The 11,936-nt window shown below is 39.2% G+C and overlaps 1 protein-coding gene across 3 annotated transcripts in view; it reads right to left on the reverse strand.

Moving 5' to 3' along the window:
• Window positions 1-11,707, reverse strand: part of LOC131041249 (uncharacterized) — a 106,410-nt gene extending 94,703 nt beyond the window's left edge. For 2 of the 3 annotated variants that reach the window (XM_057974276.2, XM_057974275.2), the window contains exons 1-2: window positions 11,565-11,707; window positions 11,063-11,450 (exon numbers count right to left, since the gene is read on the reverse strand). In XM_057974276.2, coding sequence (XP_057830259.2) covers window positions 11,063-11,448 — 386 coding nt within the window. In that variant the 5' untranslated portion in view covers window positions 11,449-11,450; window positions 11,565-11,707. The remainder of the gene's footprint in view (window positions 1-11,062; window positions 11,451-11,564) is intronic. The other variant, XM_059207490.1, reaches the window with a different exon arrangement.
• Between the last annotated feature and the right edge of the window lie 229 nt (window positions 11,708-11,936).

Below are 11,936 nucleotides of genomic sequence, written 5' to 3' on the forward strand. Positions count from 1 at the left end.
ATGTTGGTGCAAATATATACCATACTTAATAAAACTGTTGTAAAAGAATATACAAGGAATAAAAATGAAATTTTGAAATACTAAACATACTGCATTGAACAATGAACAAGTCGAATATCAATATATTTATATTATACTCAAATTGACAATTACATTCAAAATTCAAATGCAATGGACTCCTCGTCACTTAAACTAATGGACTCCTAAGTCAGCCTCCTCCAAACCAATATCAAACAACCCTATTTGTGCCACATCCTCATCAATATTGTTGGCTCCTCTAGCTCTACATCCACTTGACTACTAGACTCTCCTTGATATAAGCGTGTGGTAGTCAATAGATGCAATGTGCTATGAGTATGTACAACTACAAGCTTCTTTGCCCTCCTAGAGGTACGGCTAATTCTCTTAATAGAGTGGATGAAGCTATATGTGGACCAATTTCTCTTAGCAACAAAAGCACTAGAAGCCTAGGACAATAGACAAATGGCTAGTGTGATTGTCAAAGATGTAGCCCCATTCATAGTCCACCACAAAATAGGCTCCTCCTCTACCATAGTCTCCCTATCTAGCTTGACCTCTTTTGGATATTCCCTGAGAGACAAATTGTATCCACTCAATACAAATATTGCTAACAGTTGTAATATCATATATCTTCTGAATAGCCTTCATGAATCTCACCTCTATCTCAACATCTTATATAGGGGTAACTTTGTCAGGCCTTTGCATTTACCACTTCTAGCCCAATGCATGGGCAACCATGTTCAAGGTCGTGTTGAATGATTGGTTGAATATGTTGACTGTAGAACTGCAATGTGGAGTCCTTTTCTTGTACAACAACCTTCATTTGCACATCATACACCTCTCCAAGGCTAGGTGCATTAATGCCCCCATATCTAATGACTTTAAAGACTACACCAATGATGGCAACAATGCATTTCATATCAGCCTAAAAAGTGTCACCCTTCACCCTCCTTTCCTACTCTAACTTAAAATCAAGCCACCAATTCCACCTTGCTTTTATGACCATTCATGCAATGCTTCTTACAAATCAAACATCCTCTCCAAGAGAATGAAGTGTGATGCATATCTAGTCTCTACAAATTTCAAAAACCTCTGCTTCAAGAAGGTCCTAAAGAATGCATGTGAAGTGTGGTGGTTGCAGATAAACATCTGCACATCTCTAACACTATTATCTAGATCTTTGATCCAACCAATTTTACCCATGACCTGAGTACAATAGTCATGGTTTGCACATGACAAAGATTCCACTACATATGTTTGTAGCACACCTCAGTCAACTCTCCTACAACTTTGCACACATATGCCACATGTCACTGCTTGCACCACATTCTTTAGCCCAACTTCCTCAATAGCAGCCCAACTTCCTCAATAGCACATCTAAGGATTTGGTACTAAAAATTGGCATCCATGGAGTCACCAAAACAATCAATAGCCCTAAGGAAGTAAGGACCTTTGTAAATGCGACCATGATGTTAATGAGTGGACAATGCCTCACGTTTGTCCACTCATCCATGACTATGTTGCATTCACTAGTGACCCATGTAGCCTTCATTTTCTCCATTAGAATATTGATCTTGGAATAGTTCTCCAAGATTGTAGTCCTTAATTTTGTTTCCCCTAGTGGTAAACATGATGGTTCTGCTCCATTATCCTTGCCACAACCTCCATATAATAAGGAGAGCAAGCCACATGGAATGAAATGCCATTGCCTCACGCTTATTCACACATTGAATAACTTTGCTACTATGTATGTAGCACCAATACTACTAGTCATTCTATATTTCCTATTCGGCTTTGTTGTCCCTAAACAAGATGGAAAAGTAGGAAGTCCTAGCTCTTAGAAAGTACTATTACTAGTAGGAGTAGGACCCTGTTGACGTGTATTTTGTACACTGTCAAACACAGAATAAAATACCCAAGGGTACCTTCTCCTCTCTTGAATAAAGCCTCTGATTGTTGAAGATGTCGCGAAAAAGGATCAATCAGGATGACTCCAAGGTTCTTCGATGTAGGGTCTCTACGTGTGGATAAGCACCAGTGGTCGTTGTGAATGCTGTTTCATCAAGGGGGCCTTACGTATCCAAATTGCAGGAACAGAAATTTCCTAAAACTAACAAGTTCTCAAAAAAGATCAAAAGATAGGGTTTGCAAGAGATGAATTCTAATCTAATCCTAAGAAAGACTCAATGTAGGCTAGACTTGGTAAGATTCTACCAATTTCAGTATTGCCAAGCAATTACAACTCTACTGGAATTGATGCGATCTTCTAAGGTGACTAGTGATTTTTCAAATCATCAAGAATTATAGACACTACCATAAAGGTACATATCAATAGTTCAATAATGATTGAAGGTTCAAGCAATCTATATATCTCCAGTTGACCACACAAGGCGTCCTTACAATCAGTAAGAAGGTAGTGGTTTGGAACATGAATCTCACCAAAGATCAAGCTCAACACTTAGTCCTTCAAACTAAAATACTACTTCGATTGAGAATGATTCAAGAAAGTAAACAACCATGAAGATAGCCACAAGAATTGCAATAAAACACCATAACTTCAATATTTTATTGATCTCAAAGCCAAAATAGACAACAATTGCTTGAAATTCTTTCTTCAATGCTCAATCTTGCTACAAAATAACTTTCTTCTCTCTAATATCTAAAATCTGATTTCTCTATAATATCTCCTCTAATCTCTAATGACCAAATGAAAATGAGTGAGGGTATATATAGCATCCTCAATTACAATGAACGGCCCAGATCAAAAGAAGATCAACGGCTGAGATTCTGACACCTAAACCCTAATTAGGGTTTATTACAAAAAGTTCCCTTTTTAGTTGAACAATATTAAATGCATAGCCAAATATTTAATTGGCACAAAAATCTAGGAAACATAGACCAATGATAATTAAGGTGCCACATCATCTACAACAACCTCTCTTCTAGAACCTTATTCCCTTTCCAATGCTCTTTCTTAGCATATGCAACGAATCTAGACACAATTCCTTCAATCTCAGCAATAGGAATCTCGGGAAGATTCCTCATCCGTTCCTCCAAGTGGATAACCTGATCAAAGGCCTTGAGAAGAGCCGCATCCCACCCAGGTTCGAGTTCTTTGATCTTCTCAATCAGGAGCATAGTAGCGAACATTAGATCCCGTTGCTCATCCGTGATGACATTCTCATCTTTGCAAAAGATGACCTTGACCCTTTCTTCCAACTCTTGAAGGTCCACATCTGTCTCAACTTCGATCCTCCTGCCAAGAATGGTACATAACATCTCAAACACCTTGTCCTAAATTGGATGGATGACGCCTTCAACTTGATTGCATTTGGTGTTGATGTCCTCGAAAAGAACCTCCTTCATCTAGAGTAGAGTTGACCATTGGAGTAAATTATGAGCTCCTCCATCCATTATCTTTTCTTGTGCTAGGATCTTCCTTGGTGTTTGCCTGATCACTTGCAGAACAAGAATGATAACATCTCTAGTGTGAGCGAAAGCGGCTACCGTTATCATCAGGTTGTGGACGATCTCAAGGACCTGGATAGCTCGGTGGATTGTCTGCATCATTCTTGTTGCAAATTCAACGGCTACTGTGTGGGATTTGTCAATCCAAGAGCTCATAAGCTGAACCAAGCTCTTGACCCTCTCTGCCTCGCCAACTGATTCAAGGGGAAGTGCTTGCACAGGAGACACTGCTGGATCCTGACGTCCCAAGGGCTGATTGAGATGGCTAAAGTAGCCTCTCCAAGCACCGACCTCTCTTTCAAGCTTTCTATTCTTTTCCATTTCTTCCTTAAGCTTGTCTTTAAGTACTTCAAATGAATCGGTTGCCTCATCTAGTGCCTACTTAGCAGTGAGTGGACCAAGTTCAAATGTTTCTACATCATACTCTTCTGCAAGGATTTCACCTTCATACTTGTCCACTGTTGGTGTAGCTATCTGCAACTTCCTAGATCCTGTCTCATCTCTAATCATCTTGGACATCTTGGGGGCCTTCTTCTTCTCCGTTACTTCCTGAGAATTTCCTACAAGGCTCTCTAGGTCAATTACATTATCTTCATCCTCAATCACAATCACCCTTGTCAATCTCTCCTTCAACCAATCTGGAATGGCGGATCTTGTCTCTCTGACTTGTATTTCTTTAGGCAATGGTTCGTCCTCCCGGAGAGGAGATATCACTTCATCATCATTCTTGTCTTCATGTAGCTCATTGACTTGGGGAGATCGACTTGATGAATGCGGAGGTGCCTTCCCTTTTTCAGGTCTATCATTCTGTACTATTGACTCCATAGATTCATCAACCTCAGGCATCGTCATCTCTTGTCCTTCAATTTGACTTGTCCTTTTCTCATGTCGAGATGATGTACCTGATGAGCGATCTCAATTGGCCTCTTGCTTCTTCTTGGAGGGTTCCCTTTTCTCGGGTCTTTCTTTCCTCTTCGCGCCTCTAGGATGAGAATTGTCTTCACTTGCGCTTGCTCCTCCTTCCTCTGGTCTTTCCTCCAAAGTATAAGTCATTGGTACGTTCTATTCTCTTAACTTTTGATGTTGTACATCCACCCATCTGCGAGTACATGACAAAACTGGAGCCATCAAAACTCTCAAGTCTGAAATCTCAAGCTCGTTCCAATCTATCTTCACTGCCTTGTCTTCTCTATCATAGGATGACTGGAGATGTCTGCCACTATCCTGAGCTTGATCGACCACTCTGTAAACTTTGCATTTCCTGATGAAATCTAAAGGTAATTTGGAATGCATCTTTCTTTTCACTTCTAAATCACTTGAGAGATTCATCCAAAAGTCTTCTACCTAAAATTCGTGCTTGTACTTCCTACCATATGTTTCTTCTATATACCCATAAGGATCAAAATTCTCCCTTGAGGCAAAGAACGTGAATGAATATGAGGCCAACTCCCTCTCTGCATCATCCAAGGCTAGAGCATTAGGACATACCTCAACTGAATTCCCCAATAGCATGGGAGCTCCATTTCTATGCCTGTGTCTGAATGCCTTCGCATAGTCTGCCAACTGCCTAGCCACCTCAAATAGCACTATCTTGTCTGTCGGATACCTCGGCAACATGTAGGGAGGTGAAGGACACCCATGAACTCTGATATAAGTGAACTTTTGAAACTGGATGAACCAAGCACCGTACCTCTTTATAAGTTCTTGTGCATTTGGAGAAAGTCGATTGTGAATCCCGCCTTGCAATATCCTAGTGATGTTCATCGTGAAGGTGTCATTGACTAACTTGTAGTCACTTCCTGGTGGATGATGCAAATGAACATAAGAGTCACAAACTCTGACTTCTCCGGGTCCTCTTCCGATCACTCCTCTGTGAGGTAGTCCTGCATATTCGAAACTCCTGATCAAGGCATATATGACGTATGAGCTCATGTGAAATGACTTGGTAGGCTTTAGTCTTCTTAACTGCACATCCAAGCAATGGCTAATAATTCTAGCCCAATGAATTGTTCCTTTTCCTTGAACTATCACTTGGATGAAGTAGAACATCCACTTCTCAAAATAGAAGGCCTGAGGAGCCCCTGTAACTCGATTGAGCAAAGTTATCAAATCTCTGTACTCCTCCTAAAAGTCGATCCTATGTGGTGTATTGGGAATCTTGCTCAGGCGAGGACGACTTTTGAGTAACCAACTCTTATTGATGATGCTCAAGCAAGAGTCTGGATCATCTTCATACATAGATTTGGCTCCTTCTAGGCTTTTGTAAATCATATCTTTATGCTCTGGAAGATGGAGAGCTTCACTTATAGCCTCCTCTGAAAGTTACGCCAAGGTGTTCCCTTCCTTGGACACGATCGATCTTGATTGTGGGTCATAATGGCGAGCACATTCGATCATCAGCTCATGGCACTGGATTGCTGGAGGGAAACCGGCCGCCTTGATGATGCCACTTTCAATTATTCTCTTTGCGACAGGTGATGGCTTGCCAATGTAAGGGACCTCCCGAAACTTCTTCACACTGAAGTTTCCTAAGTTGGTATCTCCAATGTTGCTCCACTTTGACACGATCTTGGTCTCCAATTCTTCATTCCTCTGATCTTCCTTCATGAGGGCTAGACAACTAGTGGATGCTCCTGCCTTTGGGGTCGCCATCTTGACACCTACACAATATTTCATAATGAGTAACATATTTCGCAATGTGGGAATATAGAAATAAAGGAAGATTTAAGATTTTAATTAGGAAACTTCATGATAAATCTTGAGTTATCATTTCCTAATTAACTACGCAATTTTCAAAAACTTAAAGTTCGAAATTCAAAACTTCAACGTTGGAACTAGGATGATCTCGCCATACCTCCACTTGAGAATTAATTCTAAGAAATGATGCAAAAATAGGAGGATTTTAGCTAGGCAAAATGTAGATCGAAGTCCTCCTTTTAGCAAAATGCGCCTCCTTTAGTCTTCACAAGCATCAACTCCACCACCTTTAGTCTTCAACACTTGAGGTAAATTCGCCCCAACTAGACCACATTTCGCACCCTCTTCTTGATCTCCAAATCGCACTTGAAATAATGGATGAATGATGGATTAAATTTGATCAAAGCACCTCTATTATATAGGGCGTTCACCATTTCAATTCCCTACAGGCCGACTTGATGAAAATAGGCCAAAAAATAAATAAAATTAAAAAAAGAAGAGGCCGACTTAATAAAATAATAAAAATGATACCTCAAGCGCTCCCTTTTTTAATTTTAATTTCACAAAAATTAATTTTAAATGCCTTAATAATAAAAAATCGATTTTTTGAGGCTCAAAATTAATTTATTAAATGCTATGCGCTTTTATTAAATGCCAATTTAATTAATTCTTTTTTTATTTTGAAGTTGATGATTTTGGCATTTCATGCGATTTGGAGGATGTCAACGTTGGGATATGGCAAAAATAAAAAATGCCAATAACTTTGCTCTGGTCCCTTGGAGAGGGACAGGAGCACTTTTTCATTTTTAGGCTAGGATTCTCAATTTTTTGAAGTCAAACCTTCATTCACCATGTTTTAGAAGATCCTTCCCATCTCATACAACTTTGCCTTAGCATAATCTCGGAGGGAATTTGTTGTTTCATAAAAAGCACCCTGGTCCTTCAGTGAGGGACGGGAGCACTTTTGAGTCCATTGCATGAATTCTTGATCATATCAACTTCAAATTATCCTCCAGGCGTAGAATATCACATTTCACTCCATCTTGAGCCTTGGTAATAAAAATATCATTTCAACATCCAAGGTAAATGGTCATATTTGGAAATTGCGCCCTGGTCCCTTAGTGAGGGACGGGAGCACTTTTGCCAGTTGTCGTCAAAATTTGCAACTCTCGCATCTTAATTCCACTTCAAGGCATTTTAAACACTTTTTCAAACTTGCGCCTTGGCCTCAATTTGTCCAAAATTGGTGAGAAAGGCTAGAATCGCTAGATAACATGTTAAGCACTCTGGTCCTTCAGTGAGGGACAGGAGCACTTTTTCAACTTCAAGCTTATCCGTCCTTTGCTAGCTTCCCAAATTATCTTCAATGGGCTAATCATGTCCTCTTCCATTCATTTCAATCACAAACTCGCCTTGTCTTTGCAAGAGATTTACACTTTCTTGGAAAATTGCTCTGGACCCTTGGAGAGGGACAGGAGCACTTTTTGGAAAATTGCTCTAGACCCTTGGAGAGGGACGGGAGCACTTTTTACATTTTGGCATACTTCTTTGTTCTTTGAAACTCTCAATTGCGTCTAAGGCATAAAACATCATTCGTCCTTCCCATCCAAGTCAAGTTTTGCCATAAAATATCAAACAAAGAGGAGAAACTTGAAAAAGTGCCATGGTCCTTCAGTGAGGGACAGGAGCACTTTTTGTCATTTGGGTTGATTTACTCCTTTGTGAACCGCTTAAATTATATTCAATGGACAAAACATGCTTCCCTTGACCTCTTCAAATCGTAAAATCACTTTAATCTTGCAAAGGTAGTGCAAATTTGAAATTCAAGCTCCGGTCCTTCAGTGAGGGACAGGAGCACTTTTTGCCTTCTAAGCCAAATTGTCTCACTTTTCACCTCGAAATTCCTTTGCTAGGGAAGATTTCATCTTATTTCACGCTACGAATAAGAGTTAATGTCCAAAAAAGGTCAAAAATTCTGCATATAAAGAAAAGCGCTCTGATCCTTCAGTGAGGGACAGGAGCACTTTTGACCTTCTAGGCAAAAAACTCCATCATTTCATCGTTTTTGATCAAGTTTGGATGCTCTATCATGTTCATTTCGTCCTTCACTATGTCTTTGATGTTTCAATTTGACCAAACATGGCCAGGAATGACTCAAATAAGTCCTTTTCGCCTTGGTCCTTCAATGGGGGACGGGAGCACTTTGCCTTGGTCCCTTAGAGAGGGACAGGAGCACTTTTGATGATTCAAACAAAATCATTCACTTTTCCAAGCTAAAACCTCTTCAGGCGGGTGGAGAAAATCACTTGTTTTCCATTCATATCCAACACTTGGCCTATTTTCACTGCGAGATGAGGGAATTCAAAATTTCGCCCTGGTCCCTTGGTGAGGGACAGGAGCACTTTTTCCTTCAACCTTCAAAATTCACCATTTTCATGCCTTCAAAATCTTCAAAAGTATCGAGTCACGACCAATTATCATTCCGGGAGACCCTACACAAAACAAAATAGAAAAGTCAATGACAAATATGCATTAAATAACATTGGCGCCCTGGTCCCTTGGAGAGGGACAGGAGCACTTTTGTCCTTTCTGGCTAAAATATTCAAAATTTAGGTCTCCAATCATTTCACAAGGCAGAATTAGGTCATCTTCAAGGCCAGGAATCAGTTAGCAAGCCCTCGCAAAACAAGAAATTGCACTTAGAATGAAATTCGCCCTAGGCCTCAAGTGAAGGACAGGAGCACTTTCTCTGTTTCAGGCATCATCTTGCCTCCGAAATTTGATCAAAATTTACCTAGGCAAGAATATACAATTTCATCTTCAAAATGCTAACACTTAGACAAAATTTGAATTTTACCCCAAAAAATTCCCGAATCTAGACCTAACTTGGGACATATTTGACTTCCCGACAGACTCACCTTATTTCAAAAATCTCAATCTTCGGGAGGGATGCTTAATAACTTTCAAAATTTGACTGGACTTAGCCTAAAAAACATTCGGAAGAAACCCTTAAGGTTTAGCCCTAGCCCAGACAGATAACTCACTCACTCAAAACCCTAAAAGCAAAGAGAAGAACAGGCAAAACAAAAGCGAAAAAGAGGGGGTCCCCATTTTAATGGGGCGATGTGTGAAATGGTCACAACAGACCCCTAAGTGGTGAAGTAGAAGCTATAAGTGTTTGGTCTTCACCACAACCCCACAATCTATTTATTTGTTTGTTTGAATGACAATATATCAAACACGAAGGATATGTGCATTTACTCTTGTAATGTTGCCTTGGAATTCAACTTGACAAAAACGAGATCCCCACAACCTAGTGCCCCCTTATTGCCCCAAGTTTTGCTTATAGTTTGGTTGCAAATTGTCTTAAAGAAGACTTTTATCAAAGGGACCCTTGGCAAATTCTCAGATTGCAAAGAATAGCCTTCTTTTCCTCCTCAATTCGGTCCTTAGCACTGAGTTAAGATGTCAGTTTCTAATGATACAAGGCAACATTGCTCTCCTCAAGTTGGTAGCAACAAGGAGGCTAACCAAGTTTGCGGCAGTTTGTCATGCCCCCAGTCTGAAGCCTTTCCCATAGGAAGAGACCTGTAGGTGAAATCATCTTACAAGATAATACTTAGCTGTTCACTAAATGATGTCAGATTACAAAAAATTAACTTCAACCACTCTCTTTCACTAGGTAATAGTGTAGAATCTGTATATGAGGTATTGCTTAAGATCTTATGATACAGAGTTGAAATGCACTATTGAAGATTGATAGTATCAATAAGAATTCTAGATAACTTTAAGGGATGGGGCATATTCTCAATCTAGCAATTGACTACTAGTAAAAAAATATTGATAATGTTTGTCTATTTTCATCATATAGGAAACCTTTACAGTGGTGAATTGGAATTACTACGGCCCACTTCTGATAATTTGGGTATGATAGATTGATTGATTAGATGCTAATAAATACCCAGTGGACAGCACTTTAATTGCTAGAATTCAAATTCTTTAAATAAAGAAATAAATATTATACAAGAATTCAGAAATAGAAATGACATTGACGACATTTAGAATTGTAACGAATTTGTTAATATGAAAATTCCGAGCATGATATTCTCTTGAAAGAATTGAATGCCTACATACGAAAATGCAATGCCACGGAAGGAAAATACCATTATGGAAGATGAAACACTTGCTCTTACATTGGCAACTCTGAACCGTCTTATAATGCAGGTTGCAAACAAACATTCAGACAAATTTTCTGTGACAATTTAAGGCTAAATCATACCAAGTGGATTCCAGAGAGGTGTTCAAAGTACTTAGTTTCGACACTTTCTGACTGAGTTCAAAATATCTTGAAGAAAACAAACATCCAATTAAGTTTTCATTGACAATGTAAAGCTAAAAATTCTCAGAGGATTCGAGACAGTTGTGATATCTAAAAACTTAAGGTTTCAAACCTTTCTAAGTTCAAAACATCTTTAAAAGAACATGGATAGAAACAAGTTTTTAGTGACAATTTAAAACTAAATTATCCTGAGCAGACTCCAAATAGTTGTGATATACAATTATTTAAGGTTTTGTCACTTTCTGGCTAAGTTCAAAATTGAAATGCAAACCAACATTCATATTAAATTTGAGAGACAATTTGATGCTAAATTATTCTGAAAGGAATCGAGATGGTTTATTAACAGTTTCTCACGGAGTTCAAAACTTCTTGAAACGCAAACAAACAATCAAAAAAGTTTTCAGTAACAATTCAAAAGTAAATTATGTTGAGTAGAGTCAAGACAACAATAAAGTAAGCAAACAGCTCGTGCTCTTTTAATAAGAGGCTGTGAGTGAGAGAGAGAGAGAGAGGGAGATGAATTTTAGCAAAACCGACCTAGCTGTGGCCAATCGCTCCAGAGCGAATCTCTGATCGGCAGAAAGACCAGCGTCCGAGAACTTCAAATCGTAGAGGCCAACGCAGCTATCTCTCAAATGCTCAGGCGCCACAATGTTAAGGCCAAGCCGCTCTGCGCTCTCCACGGACTGTATGGACGGGTGCGAATTAGGAAATATACGGTCCATTGACGATCCCGGAGCTCCAAAGCTAAGCCCTGGGACCTTCAGAAGAGCCTGCCATATCATCTGCTTCACTCCATCGCATAAATGTAAACCTGCAGAAGCTGCGGCTATCTGAAGGCCACTCCATAGATGCTGCAACAAACACCCCTGCTCTCCCCGGGCAGATATTTCGTTCAACGCAGCAGCTACGATGGCGTCCATAGCTAAAACCAGAGGAAAGCAAGGTTAATCTCTGTCAAATATTTTCCATGGCAACGGTGATTCTTTACACAGTTTTAAATACAGATTATATGAATTAATCAATTTTTTTACTGTACTTTGTGTTACATGATCGATTTTGCTTTTTTTGAGGGGCGATTTCAGAGGCAAGACTAATGTTCGGCCATCGATCTCAACATCGAATCCAGGGGGGTTTGCTTCAACAAAGAGCCTTCATGTAAGGGTTTCGAAACTCGCTAAGTTTTTTCTTTTTTTTTTCCTTTTTTTTAATAAATTAATTAAAATAAATTGATACTTACCGCGGTTTGTTGCTTAATTTAATCCCATCATAGGTTAAACACTTTTTATCGGGTCTTAATTTATTGAAAGGGTATTATTATTATTATTATTCAAATTAAGCTTTTATGTACTTTTATATTTACTTTAATTTGTTTGTCTTAAATAAAAAATTAAAATTATAAAAGTTGGTA

Source organism: Cryptomeria japonica, chromosome 6 (assembly GCF_030272615.1).
Source record: "Cryptomeria japonica chromosome 6, Sugi_1.0, whole genome shotgun sequence".
NCBI lineage: Eukaryota > Viridiplantae > Streptophyta > Pinopsida > Cupressales > Cupressaceae > Cryptomeria > Cryptomeria japonica.